Raw genomic sequence first — 20,515 nt, 5'->3', positions numbered from 1 at the left:
GACGTTTATTTATTTGTGATTCTCTTCAAGTAGAAATGCAGCAACACATGTAAACAAAATTTGAGAGATGCAGACCCCAGATTGGAAACATACGAGGAGCATAGTTCCAGCACCGTGAGGGTCACAGCTCTGATGCCCAGTGCCCTGTGTGTCAGAGGGGTCGGGGGAAGTTGCCTACCTCCTGGCTGGCAGTTCTTGTGACAAGGGATTCCGTACTCTCCAAAACAGTCCATTCTGACGTTGTTATTCTGAAAGAAGTGATTTATTTATTTTTTGAAGATTTATTTATTTATTTGAAAGAGTTACAGAGAGGCAGAGGCAGAAAGAGAGAGGTCCTCCATCCACTGCTTTACTCTCCATTTGGCCGCAACAGCCGGAGCTGCACCAATCTGAAGCCAGGAGCCAGGAGCTTCTTCTGGGTCTCCCATGCGGGTGCAGGGGCCCAAGGACTTGCGCTATCTTCCACTGCTTTCCCAGGCCACAGCAGAGAGCTGGATCGGAAGTGGAGCAGCCAGCACAGGAACTGGCACCCACATGGGATGCTGGCGCTGCAGGCGGCGGCTTTACTCACTGTGCCACAGCACTGGCCTGAAGAAGTGATTTATTAGCATGTTTCTATAATAATCCTTGGGGTTGAAAGCCTGGCAGTAGCCCGCTGCCTTCTCTTTTCACTGGAAAGTTGGCCACTTGCCTGTTTATTCATGAAGGTGTTCACGCCATCCCCTTTTTATGAGATTTCTTTCAAAGCAGGCATGCAGTTCTGGGCCACTGTATTATTGCATGACTTGGAGGAACACCTGTGCATCATGGCCCTGTGAATGTGTGTGCGTGCCGTGGACCACCTGTGTGCTGGGTAGCACCTGAAGCTCTGAGTGTTTCTCAGAGGACTGTGTGTGTGTGTGTGTATGTGTGTGTGTTTTAAAGATTATTTATTTGAAAGGCAAAATTACAGATGGAGAGGGAGAGGAAGAGACACAGAGAGATCTTCCATCCACTGGTTCAGTCCCCAAATGGCTGCAAACCGTGGCAGGAGCCAGGACCCCAACTCTAGCAGGGTCTCCCACGTGGGTATTAGGGGCCCCCAGAACTCAGGCCATCTTTTGCGGCTTTCCCAGGCCCATAATCAGGGAGCTGGATCGGAAGTGGGGCAGCTGGCATTCATATGGGATGCTGGTGTCACAGGCGGTAGCTGGCCCCCTCTCAGGGTGTTGTAAGTCCCCAGTCGGGGACTCTGAGCTGGCCCCAGCCCTGGAAGGTGTGCTGTTCCCCGCAAACTTCCTGGAGAAGGCAGTGCCTGTGGTTGGAGACGGCTCCTGGGCCGCCCCGGTCGGCACCGCGTGCTCCTCATCCTGCTCGAGGCTCGTCCCTGCCTCTTTTCTGAGTTTCTTGCTCATCCTGAAAGGAGAAGAATGCACAGTAAGTTCTCTCTCTTTTTTTTTTTTTTTTTTTTTTGACAGGCAGAGTGGACAGTGAGAGAGACAGAGAGAAAGGTCTTCCTTTTTGCCGTTGGTTCACCCTCCAATGGCCGCCACGGCCGGCGCACCAGGCTGATCCGATGGCAGGAGCCAGGTACTTCTCCTGGTCTCCCATGGGGTGCAGGGCCCAAGCACTTGGGCCATCCTCCACTGCACTCCCGGGCCACAGCAGAGAGCTGGCCTGGAAGAGGGGCAACCGGGACAGAATCCGGCACCCCAACCGGGACTAGAACCCAGTGTGCCGGCGCCGCTAGGCGGAGGATTAGCCTAGTGAGCCGCGGCGCCGACTGCACAATAAGTTCTTATACCAACTTTGTGTTTGGTTTTCTGTGTGGCCAATGACCCAAATGGCATTACTGACCAACGAAAGCGATTGTTATCATCAGCAGGCTCCACATGTGGTCTTTTTGGAAACTTGCTCTTGGTGCACACGTTACATGGGGTCTGCTTTGAGAAGGCCTTGGTGCTGGGGGAATGTTTGCACCTCCCTCGGTGGGGCCTGGGCCTCATTCTCTCTATCCTACTGTGGGAGGCACAGGGCTGTGTGCGCCATAGGAGTCCCACGCCCTGTGACTTTACTGGGCATGCTTGGTCCATGAGACGCGGCCCTGTGCACCACACGGGCTGCTGGGGTGTTTGTGGGGTTGAGAGCACGGAGTTGACTCAGGTACAGTGCTGACATGTACGTAAGGCATTTCACACAGTGCGTGGAGACTGGAGGGGCAGACAACCGTACTTCAGTGCCAAGAAGTTAACTTTGGAGCTGTGTGTGCTATGTGTCTTCAAAAAGTTCATAGAAAATGCATTTTATGAGAGAAAACTATGAATGAATTTCATTTTTTGGCACCAAGATAAACATATCTCTGATTCAATTTTTCATGAACATTTTTTTTTAAAGATTTATTTATTTATTTGAAAAGGCAGAGTTACAGAGAGGCAGAGGCAGAAAGAGAGAGAGGTCTTCCATCCTCTGGTTCACTCCCCAAATGGCTGCAACAGCCAGAGCTGCGCCAATCTGAAGCCAGAAGCCTAGATCTTCTTCTGGGACTTCCATGTGGGGTACAGGGGCTCAAGGATTTGGACCATCTTCTGCTGCTTTCCCAGGCCATTAGCAGAGAGCTGGGTTGGAAGTGGAACAGCTGGGGCTTAAACCAGTGCCCGTATGGGATGCTGGCACTGCAGGCAGTGGCTTTACCTGCTACACTACAGTGCTGGCCCCCATTCTTCTTCCTTTTTTTTTTTTTTTTTAGTAAAGATTTATTTTATTCATTTGAAAGGCAGAGGTAGAGACACAGAGAGAGACACAGAGAGAGAGACAGAGAGAGATCTTCCATCCACTGGTTCACTCCCTGTGTGGCTGCAACACTCAGGGCTGTGCCAGACTGAAGCCAGGAGTCAGGAGATTCTTCTGGATCTCCCACGTGGGTGCAGGGACCCAAGCATTTGGGCCATCTTCTTCTGCTTTCCCAGGCTCATTAGCAGGGAGCTGGATCAGAAGTGGAGCAGCCGGGACTCAAACCGGTGCCCATATGGTATATAAGCACTGCGGATGTCAGCGTTATCCGCTACTCTTGAGTGCTGGCCCTTCCGTGGATGTTCCGGAATCTTCTCACACATGCTTGCTTCTGTGACATCTCGGTCGTTGCATTTTCTGCCTTATTGAAATGTGTCATTTAGAAGTTCTTTGTGATGATGTGCTGGTGTGAGTTCTCTGTTTTTGTCCAAAAATGCCCTGGCCTCATCATCATCCTGGGGAATAGTTAGGCTGTGTTCCTAAATTTAGTTTTGCAATTAAAATTTACTAAGTATTTTGATGATGAATTCTTACGATCTAATGACTTCCATGATTGTTAAAATTTCGCTGTGGATCTGATTGTTATTCGCTTGGATCTAATCTATCATCTTCCTTTATTTACTTGTTATTATTAATATTTTTGCTTTGTTTATTTGAAGTGTATTTCCATCCTAAGGAAGTGGTAGCACTGTCTGGTACATCCTGGTCAAAATGGGATTCCTGCCCATTTTGCAAGCCAGTGGTGTCCCATGCATTCACAGAGGGGCGCGTCTATCCCCATGGTCTAACTTCAGAGCAAGTAGGGGTCATCTTGTGTGCTCAGCTGGTGGTCAGTGGGCACAGGCAGGCCCCTGGTGGCTGCAGGGGGGAGGAGGCTGAGTCTGGGCCCCTGGCAGGGAGCACCCAGAGCATGGAGACCAGCCTCAGCGGGCCACCCGTGGGCATTAGTGCGTTCCCACGTGCGTAGGACTGGGAGACTGTGGTGTCTGTGTGAGTTACTGTGTGTTTTTGTTGTCGTTCCACAGCATATTCCCATGTTGCTGAATGAATTAGCATGCTGCTTTCGTTACGGAAACTGAGGATGAGTATTGGCTAATTTCTTAGCCAACTGTGTCTGCTACTTTGGTTTTCTTGAGGATATTTTATGATAACCAGATGGGCTTTTTTGGAACCTGTAGGTTTTATGAATAACTGGGAAGTGTCTGAAATGTGCTCTACCTGAAACAGCACACTCCGACAAACTCCTCTGGGAAACTGGTTGCCTCCTTTTGCCTTTGTGAATATATGTTATTCTGGTTTACTTGAGATGCCTGTCATAAGAGAGAAGAAATGTATATTTATCCTTACTCGTGTCTTTTTGAAAGTCTGCAGAAAAGGACCTGTTCCCTGAGTAGACCCGCTGTCCATCCCTGGAGATGAACTCTAACTATGGTGAGGGTCCTTACAGGAAGTTTAGTGGGGTGCTTGGTGTACAGTCTTGACCCTGTGATGCACTGTGCAGCAACATGGGCTGGGGGCCAGCACTGTGGCATAGGTAGTCAAGCCACCACCACAACGGGCACTGGTTGAAGTCCTGGCTGTTCCACTCTGATCCATCTGCCTGCTAATGCACCTGGGAAAGCAGCAGAGGATGGCCTAAGTGCTCGGGTGCCTGCACCCATGTGGAAGACCCAGGTGAAGCTCCTGGCTTTGGCCTGGCCCAGTTCTGGCCATTGTGGCCATCTGGGGAGTGAACCAGCAGATGGAAGATCAATCTCTTTATTTCTATCTCTATCTCTGTCTCTGTCTCTGTCTCTGTCTCTGTCTCTGTCTCTGCCTCTGCCTCTATCATCTGTATCATTTCTATCTCTGTCTATCTCTGTCTCTGTAACTCTGCCTTTCAAATAAATCAATCTTAGGAAAACAAACAAACAAACAAACAACCTGCCCAGGCTGGGCTTTCACAGCAGCTCAGCGATGGGGCTGACGTGCTGTTTGGCCTGGTTCTGCTGGGTTGTCACACCTGACAGTCCCAAGTTCTTGCTTGGCAGTGCTTTCCGGGGAGCTGTGTGATAGTGAAGAAGCTACTGTCTTCCAGGAGCCCCGGCTTCTTCTCTGTTCTGTAGAATCCATAGAACCCAGGAAGATGAAGCCTGCCTTGCAGGCTCTGAGGGGTAAGCTGGATGGTGCCACGTGCCCCATGCCACACCCGGGGCACAGTACTCAGCTGCTGTATTTGTCAGGGTTCTCCCTAGAGAAGGTGCCGTATGCTGTCTGTCCCCCCATGCATGTGTCCCCTCATCTAGATAGACACAAGGGTATTTATTAGGGGAATTGGCTCCTGTAATCTTGCAGGCTGAGGAGTCACGTGACAGATTGTCCCTGCTGGGCAGACTGGGGTGCTGGTAGCAAGGCTTGGTCCAAGTTCAGAAGCCTCAGCATGAGATGATGGTGTAATTTTATGTCCGAGGTTGAAGGCCTGAGAAATGGGGGCGGGGGTTTGGGCCCTGGTGCACTTCCTGGGGTCCCCCGGCTGTAGAGCCTACAGTTCTGATGTCCAAGGGTGGGGTGAGAAGAGAGTCCCAGTTCAGCAGATGGAGAGTGAGTTCGTCCTTGTCCTGCCTTTTCCTCCTCTGGGTCCCATGTGACTGGGTGGCACTGCCTACTATGAGAGCGTGTCTTCCCACTCAGTCCACGCCTCCCACACCCATCTCCTCTGGAATTGCCCCCATAGACACAGCTGGAACTAGTCCTTTGTCAGCTCCCTACCCAGTCCAGCTGACACCTAAAATTCGCCGCCCTGGCTTGCCATCCTTACGTGTAGAGCTGTTTCTCTTAGCCCGCTGCTTTTCTCCACCTGCACACCCAGCTTCCAGCTGTCCTTCCTGGTTGTCGCCATGGCTGAACTCCGTGAGAAGCTGCTGCAGCGCACAGGGCTCTGTGTCTGGATTGCCCGCAGAGAGGCACTGAGGACTGTAGCTGGAAACTGAAATTCTCTCTGGAAGCTCTGTTTTCTTCATGATGCGCCACTGCACTGTGCCATGCTGAAGCACCCCATCCTGGTCCATCCACGAGCTCTCCCCCCGTGGCAGCTCTCCCGCCCTGACCTCTGGGCAGTTGTCATCCCAGTCTGTACCCCGCCCTGTTTGTGAGAGTCTGTGTTGGCAGAAGGAATGGCCCAGCGGCTGAACACACTTTCCTTGCTGCCACCCCTTGCCCGGTGCAGAGTCCCTTCCTGGCGTCCCCAGGGAGCTGTTGCCACCCAGACCCTTACAGCCTTCTGCGCCGTCCCTTCTCCCCAGCTCTGCTCTTGGGCGGGCACAGGGCTCGTCTTCCGCTCCCCCAAGTGCGGAGTGGGCCTCCCGCCTGCGGGGGTGACGTCATGTCTGCCCCTTGTGTTTGATGTGCTCGTCCGTCGTCCCTGCGATCTTCCGTGGGGTGGGACAGCACACCCGTGTGGTCTGTAAAGGAGCCACGCGGCGATTAGCGTTCTGAGTGGGAGCGTTCAAGGTTTTTGAGGTTACTTTGAGATTTTGAGGTCTGTGCCTCCCAAAAGAGGCACATTTCAGAGGTGCTTTTTATCCTTTTTCTAAAACTTTCCACAAAGTACCTGTATCTCAGATGCTTCCATCATCTCAGATGCAGATTTGTGTCTTTCAGACATTTTGCACTAGCTTTCCCCGTCAGATCCCCTTAGTCGGTTCCTGTTTTAGAGCCCCCACAGCCGAGGTTTCTGGAGTTGTGTGGGTTTCCCAGACTGCCTCAGTGTGGGTGGTGGGGCAGGACAGCTGCAGGCGGTGTAGAGGGGGACAAGCCTCACCCGTTCTTCCTCCTGGACTTTGTAGATGGAAGCTCACGGAACGGCTCTGTGTGACCCTTCTCGTGTCCTCTGTCCACCCTCTGGATCGCCCAGTGGACAGACATCTGCATGGGTGGCCACGCGGGCTCAGGGCCTCTTCCGGCTGTACACGAGTCACCGGGGAGGGAGAAGGTGCTGCTCCCAAAGAGGAGACTGGGAGACAGAACCCGGCGCCACTGTGCGTTTCTACCGCACGCCGCCTCCAGAAGTGAACCACTTAGCACCGTTCTGTGTATAGAACAGGGTTGGTATTTCCAAGGCAAAATGGGATCCGAGCCCTTTAGGAGCTCATAGCCTGGGAGCACCAAGCCGTGCCCCAGGCCCTGCGTGTGCATGTGTGTGAGAGAAGGCATGTAACACAACACAACCTCCTGGGCACCTGTCTTAACCCGGCAGAGGATGCCGCCTGGGGCCGGGTCACTGCGTGGGTCTCAGGACCAGGTTTGTGTGCAGACTCCATCTGACCTAGGTTCTAGGGTAGGGTGCTAACTGGGGTTTGTGGTTTGCGAGTGGCTGTGCTCACACAGTCTCCGTCCTGGAGACACTGCAGTGAAGGGGGAGTGTCATAAATCCTGGCCGTGGAGACAGGAGAGAGAACACCAGCTCACCCGGACACAGCAGCCTGTGACGGTCTGCCTGACTCACGATGCTGACCTTCAGTGAGCCAGGAGTTGCTGCTGAGTGCGACTTGGGTTGACAGAATTTTTACTGAGCCTGTGTGTATCAATTACATATCAAGTTTGACCTTGTAGCTTACCAGTTCGGTTAGCTTATACTGACTGAGGGCTTTACAGCTTGCTAGATCCTGCGTCGTGGGCCATGAGGGACACAGGGATGAGTTTGACAAGAATCTGGGCCTCAAGGCTGTAGTCAAGCGAGGAACCCAAGACGGTATGTAAGCTGCTGTAGTAATATTCCCAGCCCTTCTGGGCGAGTGAGTGCCACACACCAGGCCTTGTGATAACTGCTTTAGTCGAAGTTTCTTTTCTTCTGGAGAATGGTGCACCTGTTCCCGTCCTAGGAATGAGCCCTCGCAGCTTATATAACTTGGTAAAGGTCACTCAGAGAAATAGCGCAGGAGCTGAGATGCAGGTCCCAAGCCCTCTGACCCCCTCTACACAGCCTCTCTGCCTGTGAGGGCAGCCATAAGCGCAGGGTGCAGGGGACGCTGGTGCTCGGAGGAAGGAGTGTGTGCTCCCGTTAGGGCAGGCGCGGGGGGCCTTAGGGAAAGGTAGCATTCGGATGAGACCAGGAAATTGGGAAGATCGGGGATATGAGAAGGTCGCTGTCGAAGGGAAGAGAATGGCCAGTGATGAGGCTGCACCGCGGCAGCAGCGGTGCCTAAGTCCAGCTGCAGGGAGCGACGCAGTTCTGAGGCTGGCCCGTCCCTGTGATGGGGCAGGGAGATGTGGTTCCGAGGCCGGCCCATTCCCGTGATAGGGGCAGGGAGATGTGGTTCCGAGGCCGTCCCGTTCCTGTGACAGGGGCAGGGAGATGTGGCTCTAAGGCTGGACCATCCCTGTGATGGGGCAGGGAATGTCGTGGTTCCGAGGCTGGCTCGTCCCTGTGATGGGGCAGGGAGATGTGGTTCCGAGGCTGGCCCATCCCTGTGATGGGGCAGGGAGCAATGCGGTTCTGAGGCCGGCCCATTCCTGTGACAGGGGCAGGGAGATGTGGTTCCAAGGCTGGACCATTCCTGTGACAGGAGCAGGGAGATGTGGTTCCAAGGCTGGCCCGTTCCTGTGACAGGGGCAGGGAGATGTGGTTCCAAGGCCAGCCCATTCCTGTGACAGGGGCAGGGAGATGTGGCTCTAAGGCTGGCCCGTCCCTGTGACAGCTGCTGGTTTCCAGTCTACTCTTCATGCACCAAATCACCCTTTGGGGCCCTCACTGGAGCTTTCAGATTTGCCATCCGTGAAGGCCACTTGTGGTCACACCCAGCCCTGTGAGTATGTCGAGCGCTCTGCTCAGAGTTTCAGCCTCATGGCCCACCGATCTGGAGTCTGTAGGCCCCTCCTCCAGCAGGCACAGGCCAGGCTCAGCTCCACGGTGCCTCCTCCTGCCAGACCACAGTCCCATGGTGCTCTCACTGCCGCGTTTGTCCTGATGCCGGAACAGATTGGGAGCTGTGTGTTTCCCTCTTGTTGTCCCCGGCTGGGGCGGCCTGATTGATCTAGGGTGTCAGCAGTGGAGTCGCCTTCGGTCCACTGGGTACCTGTTCAGCTGGGGCTGCGTCTGAGACACCCAGCAGGTCTCAGTTGCTTGCACTTGGCGCTCCCACAGGGGCCTGTTTGGCACCCATGTTTTCCTTGGAAGTGCACGGATGGACTTCAGTGCTTAATCATGGTCTTTGTTGTGTGTCTGCCACAGGCTTGCTACTGGAAACAGATCAACTAGTCTTACTATAGAGCTGTTCAGTGTCTTATTCCTACATGTGCTATTTTGAGTTTAAATGATAATAAATCTTTCAAGTTGGTATTTTTAAAAACTTATTCAAGATAACTTGGTGTTTGAAGATTTGAAGTGTCTGAACAGATAATTATTTATTTTTCTTTATCTCTGTTGAATACTGTTTGATGTACTGAAAATGGAATTACTTAAGGGGAAAGTGCCTTAGCAAATGATGTCTAAGAGAAGTTTTCTCTTTGAAAGAATCGTGAACCATTTCTGCCATGCATAGTTAATTATCAGTTTTCGCAAGGAGGTATTAGGCAGAAAGCTTTGAGTGGAGGTGATTAGGAATTTGGAAATATATTTTGTATCAATTAAAAGTAAATACTTTTTATCTTATCACAGGGAACTTTCTTAATACGAAGTTACTTAGGTGGGCTTGTGTGAGATATCCAGCCATTTACATTGTGTTGTAATAAAGAGAATACTTGACATCAGAGGCACTGAGTGTGAATTTCAGATATGTCGTCGCCCACCCACCCAAACAGCAACCTGTCCACAAGCCTTTCTACCCACCTGTGTATCTACCCATCCGCCCACCCCCCATTCTTCCATCCACCCATCCACCCGCCCGTCCCTCCATTCACTTGCACACCCACCCATCCAGTCAGGTTGGCCAAACATCCGCTCGTGCCTGGAACTGAGCCTGGCATTCCTTGTTGCCAGCATGGACTTGGGCACGTTCATTGCTCTTCTTTAAGAAGAGGGTGAAAGGTGTGACTTTCCGACATGTACCATCTCTGCTGTTCCATGCATCTTACGCCAAAATTAGTGTTAACTTTGTTCTTGCAAGGACTGCTGGTGGCGGTTGGTTCTTGTGATGGGGTTTGTTCTTCGAGTCTGTTGTACTTGACACACTCACAGGTATGCCTCTACGTGCCAGCTGGCTTCTGTCAGGGAACTCCAAATACATGAAAAAATTTCCTAGAAGACTGTCTCTTTATGAAAGTAATAAGATTATAGTCAGGAAGCTCACTGCTTGAGCTGGGAATGGGAGGGTGTCCAGGTGAGGTCACGCAGTGCCCTTGGAGACCTGTGCAGACTTCGGTGTTTCCCCTTGAGGGAAACGGGCGTTGCGAGAGAGCCAGCACGTGACTCACATTCCAGGAGCGTCCTCGGCCCCTTGTGCAGGGTGCAGGGTGGAGGGGGTGGAAGAATGAGGTGACCTGGGAGAGCAGCCAGGAGGCCATTGCCTTAGGGACACAGGCTAGGAGGCTGCCATGAAGGCAGGTGCTAAGTGTCTCCCGTGAGCTTGGATTGGATGTGGGTTGTGAGATACAGCGGGCACCCAAGGATTAGGCTTGGGATAGGTAGATCAGTTGTAATGTTAGCAGTAAGACAGGGAGCCCATTGCAGCAAGTGCTCGTGAGTGGTTTGAACATTCCATGGGGCTGGTGTTGTGGCACAGTGGGTAAAAATTCACCACCCACAATCCAGCATCCCATATGGGCAACCGTTCATGTCCCGGCTGCTCCACTTCTGATCCATCTCCCTGCAAATGGCCTGGGAAAGCAGCAGAAGGTAGTCCAAGTCCTTTGGGCCCCTGCACCCACCTGGGAGACCCAAGTGAAGCTCCTGGCTCCTGGCTTCTGCCTTGGTCAGCCCCAGCTATTACAGCTATCTGGGGAGTGAAACAGCAGGTGGAAGATCTCTCTCTGCCTTTCAAACAAATTAATAAATAAGTCTTTTTAAAAATAAATAGGGCTCTGTGGCTGGGGGAGTAGTCACTTAACATTGGGCGAGGAAGTGGCATTTAGACATTTGTCAGAGGAGCTGGCCACACAAAGTTGGGGGAAGGGGAAAGGAGAAACCTCTAGCCCCAGCGAGAGGTGGGCTTGGCCTGGGTGGGCCGTCCCACTCGGGTAGCAGTGACTCTCCTCTCGTAGGGAGGGCCATGTTCCCCACATGGGGGCAGAGCAGGTGTGAATGTTGCTCCAGGATGATCCCTGCGTGAAGTGATGGTGAGTGTGGGAAGTGTTCCTTCTGGTCCCTGTGTTTGATCCCCTTCCGCCTACAAACAAACCCCAGCTGGCCATGGCTTGCTCACCCCTCTCTTCTTACCTTTCAGATGGGATCAGCGTGAGCGGCTTCCCCCTGTCCAGCCCCTTCCGACAGGTCGTGAGGCCACGAGCGGAGGGCAAGCCTGCGAACCCCACTGAAGGCGGCAGAGCGGGGGACCTGGGCCATGGCCACGGGAAGGTGAGTCCCCACAGCGCCCTCTCTGAGCATGGGTGGCTGGCCTCTTCTTTGTGCGTGGGAGCCTTCAGAAGGCAGCCCCCACTGAACCCCAGGGGCGTGGGGTTTTGGTGTCGGGAGCTCTCGTGTCCTTGGAACTCGGGGATTTGGGGCGAAATCAGAGAGGACGTTGGAGTGGAGCGTGCCCTGCCTGTTTCCCGTCCACTCGGAAAGCTGCTCTGTTTCGCTGTTCTCGGTTTGGGTGTTTATCCCTCAGGTTTTACTTAATCCTGTGGCAGCTCCTTCCCGTTGTTGGTTTGTGGGTGCTATGGAAGCCATAGTGGGCGGCTGGATCCTAGGCGAGCACCCACTCAAGAGTGGGAAGCCTGAGCCTTGGGGGCCAGCCCGGTAGAGATTGGCGGCTTTAAGGAGGGGTCTGTGTGACAGCCCTGAGCGTCATAGCCATCACCGTACAGCAGAGCTGCGGCGCTGTGCACCTGCCCAGGGCTCCTGTGTGGGGGGGCAGATGGCTTTAAGGAGGGGTCTGTGTGACGGCCCTGAGCGTCATAGCCATCACTGCACAGCAGAGCTGCGGCGCTGTGCACCTGCCCAGGGCTCCTGTGTGGAGGGCAGATGGCTTTAAGGAGGGGTCTGTGTGACAGCCCTGAGCATCATAGCCATCACCGCACAGCAGAGCTGCGGCGCTGTGCACCTGCCCAGGGCTCCTGTGTGGAGGGCAGATGGCTTTAAGGAGGGGTCTGTGTGACGGCCCTGAGCGTCATAGCCATCACTGCACAGCAGAGCTGCGGCGCTGTGCACCTGCCCAGGGCTCCTGTGTGGGGGGCAGATGGCTTGGGAGCCGTGACTGGGCTGTGTTGCAGGGAGCAGTGCTCCGGAGGAGCCTTTGGAACACTGCATGGCAAGGACCAAGAAGGGCATGCAGTGGCGGGCCTGCCCGTGAGCTAGGCCAGGCTGCTCCGTTTCAGTGGCACCACCGGCGTGGAGGCCCTGGGGCTGCTGTGATTGAGCCAGGATGCAGGGTGATGGGAGACGGGACGCCATCTTACGTGAGGCCCTGGCTGGAGGGAAAGAGGGCAACTGTGCTCACTGGTGGTCTTATCAGTGGGCGGCGGCCTGGAGGAGCCAGAGTCTGCCCACCGAGGGCTTGCAGAGGCAGGTGGCCATGAGCCGGAAGCTGACCCTCCCTGGAGAGCTCCTGTTCCTGTCCCTAGCACTCTTGGGTGACCTGGTGTGTGGTGAGGAGATGCCCTGATAGAGCAGAGGTGCAGGACAGGAAGCGGCAGCCCACGCTCTGGGCGCTGGGCGCTGCAGTCCAGCCTGGGTGGCCATAGGGCTGGCTTTGTGGTGGGGAGGGGTGGAGGGGGCCGGGAGGTGGCTCCTGGGAGCCTTGCCGCTTGGCGTCCCCTCCAACTTCCTGCACCCCTGACCTGACTGTGGGGAGCAACTCGGACTATACTGTTACTGGAATTAAGACTTATTCTTGGCCGGCGCCGTGGCTCAATAGGCTAGTCCTCCACCTTGCGGCGCCGGCACACCGGGTTCTAGTCCCGGTTGGGGCGCCGGATTCTGTCCCGGTCGCCCCTCTTCCAGGCCAGCTCTCTGCTATGGCCAGGGAGTGCAGTGGAGGATGGCCCAGGTGCTTGGGCCCTGCACCCCATGGGAGACCAGGAAAAGCACCTGGCTCCTGGCTCCTGCCAGGATCAGCGCGGTGCGCCGGCTGCAGCGGCGGCCATTGGAGGGTGAACCAACGGCAAAAGGAAGACCTTTCTCTCTGTCTCTCTCTCTCACTGTCCACTCTGCCTGTCAAAAAAAAAAAAAAAAAAAAAAAAAAAAAAAAAAAAAGACTTATTCTATGCATCTGCTCTCCCACAATGTGGTGCTGGGAGAGGAGCGTACAGCTTCTACCCAGCTGCCTCTCACCAACTTGCGTGTCCGGGATGACGTGGTGTGACACTGGGTTCTGACTGCTCCCTGGGTCTGGGGCCTGTCTGGTCCCTTGCTTCCTTCTGTGGTGTCTGTTTCCCTGTGGCATTGGAAGCCCCTGCTTGGTTGTTGCTGTCTGTTGATTCTCACTGCCCGTGCTCCAGGGCTTGCCCCAGGCTCAGCTGTGGCCGGGAGAGTCTGGCTGGAGGTCGTGCCGCTGAGTCCACCCTTCACCAGAGGAGCCACGTGTGCCTTGTGGACGGTTTGCCGAGTTCAGGGAGTTGATGGGTCTACCTCGGGTTTTCCTCTCTGAGTTCACAAGGCCTCAACGTGAGCCAGGGACTAGTGGCTCCCTGAGGACTTCCCTGATTTCTCCCGAGAGTGTGTGGAACCTTGTAAGCCGCCGGGCCTCCCCTGCCCTGTGATGCGCTGGCTTTCCCTGCCAGATCTTGTCTGCCCCAGCTCGTTCCGTGGCTTCAGCCAGCTGCAGCAGCATCGGCTTTTCCTGGTGCTTTGCTCCTGGAGCCCCAGTGGGGCTCCAGATAGAGACAGCCTCCCCACAGGTGGTGAGCTGCCAACTCCACACCTGCCTCGCCTGCCAGCTAGAACTTGTGCTCAAGGACTTAGGGTGGGAATAGCCCCTGGTCTCCCCTGTTCTTACCAGGAGCGAGTGAATTTCCACAGACAGGTGCTTGTTGTATGCCTTTGGTTAGTCCGAGGAGCCTTCGGATGGGCATCCTGAGGGTTTCGCCCTGTTCCGTCTTCGTGTGTTGTGCTCAGGTTGCCCTGAGCTTGTCACTCAGCTCTTCTGGAGGTCCCAGCCCTCAGCCAGTTTCCCTTTTGTTTATTCTTTCAGAATTGAGGGTGGAATGAAAGATGCTTATTTGGAAGGATGTTCCTCTGAGCCTGTTACTGTCTCTAGCATTTGTGTCCCAAAGGTTGGTAGAGTGATGGTGAGGTCTGTGTAAGTGTTGTGGTGAGCGTTTGCAGCTTTGCTGTGAGAACAGGTGCAGTTTTCTATGCAGATTGTCAACATGCCTTTGTCTCGATGAACTCCTCATAGACTTCCCCCACTGCTTTAGATACAATAGCCTGCTCAGCGTTGTCATTCTGAGGTTATCGCTCTTTATTGGAACAGGGCTTAGCTGGGGCAGGTCCCTCATGGTCCTGGTGCTGCCACCACAGAGCCCTGGATGTGTTTGTCATGCAAATGTGGACTGGGAGTGCGGAGTCTGCTTGGGAAGGAACCTGCCTGGTGCCCACTTCAGCTGTGTACGTTCAGCCCCGTCGGGGCTGCCAACTGTCCTGATGCCTTCTCCACCGAGCAATGCTGCCTCACTGCAGCTGCCCCACGCAGGTTTCTGTCCCGGTGCCGGCTGCCCGGTATCCTCCTCTCGCACCTTCTGGTGTTATCCCAGCTTCTTCGCCGGTAGGAGCTCCTCCAGCCCACAGACTGCATCTTGGTTTTGCCAGACCATCTCCCTTCCATCCATTGTGCATGGGTGTAATGGACCACAGGGGAGGTCCCACTTACACAACCTTTTGCCCTGCGCCCGCTGGCCCTGAGCATGTGGCCAGCATGGGGGATGATGGCATTTATCTGGACAAATCCCTGTCCTAGCAGTTCTGAGTCCTCTCCTCAGCTGGGCTCAGGCCCCTTTCTGACCCATCCTCGGCCGCCTGTTTGCTTTGTGCTTAGTGGAAGCACAATGTATGTGGTGCTCCGGTTGTGCACCTGGCCTGGCGATGGGACACAGTGGCTGAATTCAGAGGTGTCCTTTCTAGGAGCGGTTGTGTAAGTCAGCAGCTCAGAGACTGTTAGTCCTGCACCGGCCCTCGCTGGGGTTTACTCAGCACCTGCTGCAGTTGAGTAGTGTGCCAGGGGGTGGGGAGGCAGCGGCAGATAGGCCACACTTGACTTCAGGGTGGGCTGGTGGGCAAGACAGGCATAAACCACACAGGAAGACATGATTAGAAGCCAAAAGAAGCATCTCTGTGTTGGCACAGAGGAAGCCAAAGAAGTGGCACGCAGGTGGAAAGCTGCGGGGAGGGCAACTGGATGCACCCAGGAGCCAGGGTGGGGGGTGCCCATCACAGCCCTGTGGGTCTGGGGTCCTGGAGCACAGGGACGTGGGCAGGGCCCAGGGAGACTGGGTCTGGCTGGGAAGGTTTGGACGTGCGCCAGGTTCGTCGCTGGTGATTCACTCGTACTTCTTTTGGGGACACTTATCACATATCAGGCACTCTGTTCGATGATAAGAGGATTTCTCCTCCTCCTGCAGAATAAACCCCTACAGTTGAGGGTGAAATTTCAAATCCCAGGACATACTGTTCACACTTGGCTGAGTATCGGTGCCTGCAGCAAGAATTTTGTTTACCTCCATCGGGTGTGGCATGGATAAATGTGTTGTTTTTCTCTTGGAATGATTATAGATGTGTGTGGATGTAGGTGGATGTTTGTGCATGCATTTTTCAAAAAAGATTCATTTATTTTTATTTGAGAGGCAGAATTGCAGAGAGAGAGAGAGAGAGAGAGAGAGAGAGAGAGAGAGAGGGAGAGGTGTCTTCCATCCTCTGGTTCACTCCCCAAATGACTGCAGTGGCCAGAGGTGGACCAATCTGAAGCCAAGAGCTTCTTGCTGGTCTTGCATGTGGGTATAGGGTTGGCCATCTTGGGCCATCTTCTACTGCTTTCCCAGGCCATAAACCAGACAGCTGGATTGGAAGTGGAGCAGCTGGGACATGAGCCAGTGCCCCTCTGCAGGCAGAGGCTTAGTACCCTTTAGGTGCTCACGAGGGTGTTTTGGTGGATGGTGTTATCCCCTGGAGAGAATGATGTTTGCAGTCCAAGCCCCCTGCCGCATGCTCTCCCCGATGTGCTGTGACCCTGTCTTCTTTCACTACTACATCTGGACGGAGTCAGTCTCAGAGCACTGTTGCCTGCCTTCAGGGCCAGTGGGCCTTGGCTCCTGCACATGAGGGCCTGTGCCCCGTGTTCCTGTGCAGCCTTCCAGGCAGGCTGAGTTCCTGCAGCTCTATGGGGCCTGGCTGCCTCTTCTGCTGCTTTCCTCCCTCCCTCTCTCCCTCCCTCCCTCACTCCCTCCCCCCTCTCCCCCCTTCGCAGAGTTAGATAGGCAGAGAAAGAGAGAGGTCTTCCATCTGCTAGTTCACTCCCCAGACGTCCACAGTGGCCAGCTAGAGCTGCGTTGATCCGAATCCAAGAACCAGGAGCTTCTTCCAGGTCTCCCACGTGGGTGCAGGGGCCCAAGGACTTGGGGCATCTTCCATTGCTTTCCCAGGCCATAGCAGAGAGCTGGATCAGAAGTGGAGCAGTTAAGACTCGAACTGGCATCCATATGGGTAGCTTTACCTGCTATGCCACAGTGCCAGCCCCTTGCTGGTTTTTTACCAAGTGAACCTGGACATCAAAGGATTCACATTCATGGAGTATGTTTTTGGGGTCAAGAGTTGCGCCTGGTGCTTGTTCCTAGGTTTTCTCAGTCCCTGCAGATACCCCGTGACGTGGTTGGAGGAGTGAAGTTTAAGGAGAACCTACCAAGCTCATGGAATTAGTGGATCATGGACTTAGGGCACCACTCCCTTCCACTCTGCTCTGCTCCATCCCAGGGTCAGACCTGTCTGGGTAGATCTGGAGTGAGGGCTGAAAAGGGCGTGGCAGCGTCCAGGGCGGGCGGGCAGGGGCGTGTGCACAGTGTGGGCAGGAGGCTCTGCATTGGTGCAGCCTCCCCAGCGTCGGGATCGTCCCCATGGGACAGTTGGTGTCCCAGAGGAGGGAGGAGGCTCGTCGGGCTGTCTGGGAGGTGGTGGGGTGTCTGGCGCCCCTGCGCTGGTTGCTGAGCTCTTGTCCCTGAAGCAGGAGTGATGGGAGTTAACTGGAGTCCTGTAAACCTGTAAAATGATCCCTGAGGAATGGCGTAGCCATGGAAACAACTGATTCAGTGCAGTGGCTTCTGGGAGTGCATGGTGGGTTGGCGCTGTTCTTCAGGTGCCTGGAAAGGGGTTTCCCAAGTAGCCAGCAGGGGTCATGTCTGTCTGTGCTAGGGGCTGCCTGCTCTGCACACCCCGGGAAGAGTCCTCTGGGGCTGGAAGAGGACGTGTGTCACGTGGGCGTACAGTAGAGATTCTATTTAGGGCAGACAGATGCATGGGACAGCCCCTCCGCCCCCACCTGCTGCTCTCAGGAGTCTTCGGACCCTTCAGTAATTCAGGAGCTCAGCGGGGAAGGAGTTAACCTACACCAAGACAAGGATAAAGTGGTGAATTGGGACTTGACTTTTGTCTGGCAAGAGAAAAACAGTTTTAGGTGAGTGAGTCTGGCTCAGTAGCTGCCCCGTGGGTGGTGAGCAGGGCCTGGGGTCCCCCCAGGGGCCTGGAGTCCAGTCTTGGCCCAGATCATTGGGCAGGTCCCCAGTGCTGCTTAGTCCTGCTCTCTCCCCACTGGTGCCCTCCTCTTCACTCCCACATGAGGTGCAGGAGATGTGGCAGTGTGACCAGCACGTGGCTGGGGCTCTGCCGAGAGCTTCCCCAGGGTGGCCGAGCTGAGGGTTGTGTCCTTGTCTGGGGCCGCAGAAGTGCCCGGGAAAGGGAGGCTGCTCCCCAGCTTGCTGATGGTCGTGCCAGGGTACCTGCAGCCCTGCCCGCCCCCAGAGGGGTCCCCTTACTCACGGCTCCTAGAGCTGGGCTCCTCAGGGAGCGGGGGGCTGGCCAAGGCCCAGAGTGGGCAGTCTGCAAGCCGATCCTCGCGGTGCCCGGCTGCCCAGCAGAGTCCGTTCCCCTCCATCTGCTCTTTGCTCTGCAAGCCCGCAGGAAAGTGGTTTTTTTTTTAATTTATTTTTTATTTTTATTTTTATTTTTGACAGGCAGAGTGGACAGTGAGAGAGAGAGACAGAGAGAAAGGTCTTCCTTTTCCGTTGGTTCACCCTCCAATGGCTGCTGCGGCCAGCGCACCGCGCTGATCCAAAGCCAGGAGCCAGGTGCTTCCTCCTGGTCTCCCATGCAAGTGCAGGGCCCAAGCACTTGGGCCATCCTCCACTGCACTCCCAGGCCATAGCAGAGAGCTGGCCTGGAAGAGGAGCAACCGGGACAGAATCCGGCTCCCCGACCGGGACTAGAACCCAGGGTGCCGGCTTGCAGGCAGAGGATTAGCCTAGTGAGCTATGGCGGCACTGGCTGGAAAGCAGTTTTGATATCTCAACAAAACCAAATTTTCCCCAGAGATCTGGGCTCGGCCTGTGAAGAGCTTGTTGCACCACGGCCACCTGGAGGCCACGGCCTGTCTTAAACTGCAGCCTCATTCACGACGCTCCTCCTGGCAGCCAGGGACTGTGCTGCAAGTTAAGACACTAGAAGGAAATGTGGAAATTAAAGTCCAGGTGACTAGAAAGGAAATAGCAGAGATTAAAGCAGAAATCAATGAACTAGGAAATGAAAAACCCAATATAGGCAAGGCACCCCAAGCAGTGAAATTTATTAGCTTCTAGCAGGGTGGGTGAGAGGAAAGGCATGAATGACCCATATCAGGCATGGGATAGGCCACCAGGACAGATCTGCCAGATGTTAAACATACCGTGAGCACCTTTATGCCGATACATCTGCAAACTGAGCTGAGGTGTGCTTGAAAGACTCACCGAAAGAAAGAGGCGACCTGAGTGGTCCTAGAGCCAGGGAGAAGCAGGTCTTTGCTGCTGCTGCTGCTTCTAAAACATTCCCGTAGAGATTCCAGACCCAGATGGTTTCACTGACACTACTGCTGAACACTCAAGGGAGGAAAAGATGAGCTCTTCTATGTTTTAAGATGCATTTATGTATTTGGAAGGCAGAGGGAGAGGGAGAGATTTTCTATCCACTGGGCCAAGTGGAAGCCAAGAAGAGCCAGGAGCTTTATCTGGGTTTCCCATGTGGGTGCAGGGCCCAGGCATTTGGGCCATCTTCTGCTGCTTTCCCAGGCCATAAGCAGGGAGCAGGATTGGAAGTGGAGCAGCCAGGACTTGAACCAGCACCCACGTTGGATGCCAGCATCGCAGGTGGTGGCTTTACCTGCCATACCACAAGAACGCTCCAAGAGTTTGTTTCTCCTCACTCCAGAGAGAACCTGAGCTCATAATAATATTCATAATAATATTTTATATGTAATGTAAATATGAAGATCATTAATACTTAATAATGTTTTATATCGTTTTGGTCTTTAAGATAAAGAATGGTGGAACATTCATAAAGTTCTTCCATGCTTTCACATTTTAATAACTGTAGTTCAAATGGGACAATGGGGCTGACTGGGTGCATCTGCAAGGAAAACTTAGGAACAACTGGTGAGCTATGCCTTGCACGGCACACTCTCTGATCGGGCTGACTCACACATGAAAACCGGTCCCACGGATCTCTCGGGCCTGGGCCAGCAGAAGGAAGGCTCTCGTCAGCTGCGATGTGATGCATTTGTTCCCTGAAAATGCCTGCAGCACAGGGATGGGTGTGAGGCTTTGGCTGCAGGCTTGTGCTAGCTGTGCTCTGGGGGCCCGGGAGGAGATGCAGAGTGGAGCACTGAAGCCAGGCTCGGGAGGAGATGCAGAGTGGAGCACTGAAGCCAGGCTCTGCTCTTGTCCTTGGGTTCGCACTGGTGCTGGTGACTTCCTCGGACACCTTGATAAACCGTTTACTCACGGGGCATTCTGCAGTCATCTGTTTGCCAGGGGGGAGAAGAGGTGCAGGTGAAGGGGAGTGGGCCGAGGAGAGAAAAGTCCCTAGGAAGGGGTGGGAGGCGTGGCTAGCTGAGGCGTCAGGAGAAGTGAAGGCCTCACCCAATGAGGGCTGCAGGTACCAGTCCTGGGGCTCCGGATGGGGTTCCCCAGGCAGACAAGGCAATGAATGGGAAATCCAGAGTGGAGGGGAAAAACACCCGGACAGCAGCAGTCTCCGCAGCTATCCTGCCCGTGTTTCCTGGTGTCCACTTTGTGGCTGGCCCCGTGCCCAGCACTTTCTTTACTCACAGGCACTGTGCAGTCTTCACCGCACACCTACGAGGGGGCTGTTACCAGCCGTGGTTTTCAGCTGGAGACGTGGTAGCTTGCACCTGTTAGGTGACCTGCCCAGGTCACCCCAGGGCTTCAGTGGGGCGACGGGGGGGGGGGGTCAGCACTGGCTGTCCAGTGCACAACTTGTCGTCCTCCCTGGCCCCCAGCTCACTTGAGGATGGCCAGCAGTTGAGGATGCCTGGGCCAGAGGCGAGTGTGGCCTGGGAGGCTGCCGTGCCACACCAGGGGGCCTTGGCACTTTGAGCAGCTCTGACAGATGGCTTCACTCCCGACTGCAACGTCACAGGAT

General features: G+C 54.6%; 1 protein-coding gene across 4 annotated transcripts in view; it reads left to right on the top strand.

Moving 5' to 3' along the window:
- The window catches only part of TRAPPC9 (trafficking protein particle complex subunit 9), a 564,887-nt gene that overhangs the window by 194,835 nt on the left and 349,537 nt on the right, over positions 1–20,515 (top strand). For all 4 annotated transcript variants that reach the window (XM_070075538.2, XM_089335766.1, XM_089335765.1 and 1 more), the window contains one exon: positions 11,127–11,257. In XM_070075538.2, coding sequence (XP_069931639.2) covers positions 11,127–11,257 — 131 coding nt within the window. The remainder of the gene's footprint in view (positions 1–11,126; positions 11,258–20,515) is intronic.

Source organism: Oryctolagus cuniculus, chromosome 6 (genome assembly GCF_051225735.1).
Source record: "Oryctolagus cuniculus isolate XC-2025 breed Fujian yellow rabbit chromosome 6, ASM5122573v1, whole genome shotgun sequence".
Lineage (NCBI taxonomy): Eukaryota > Metazoa > Chordata > Mammalia > Lagomorpha > Leporidae > Oryctolagus > Oryctolagus cuniculus.
The sequence above is the reverse complement of the archived record's forward strand: the minus strand, read 5'-3'. Positions and strand labels throughout refer to the sequence as shown.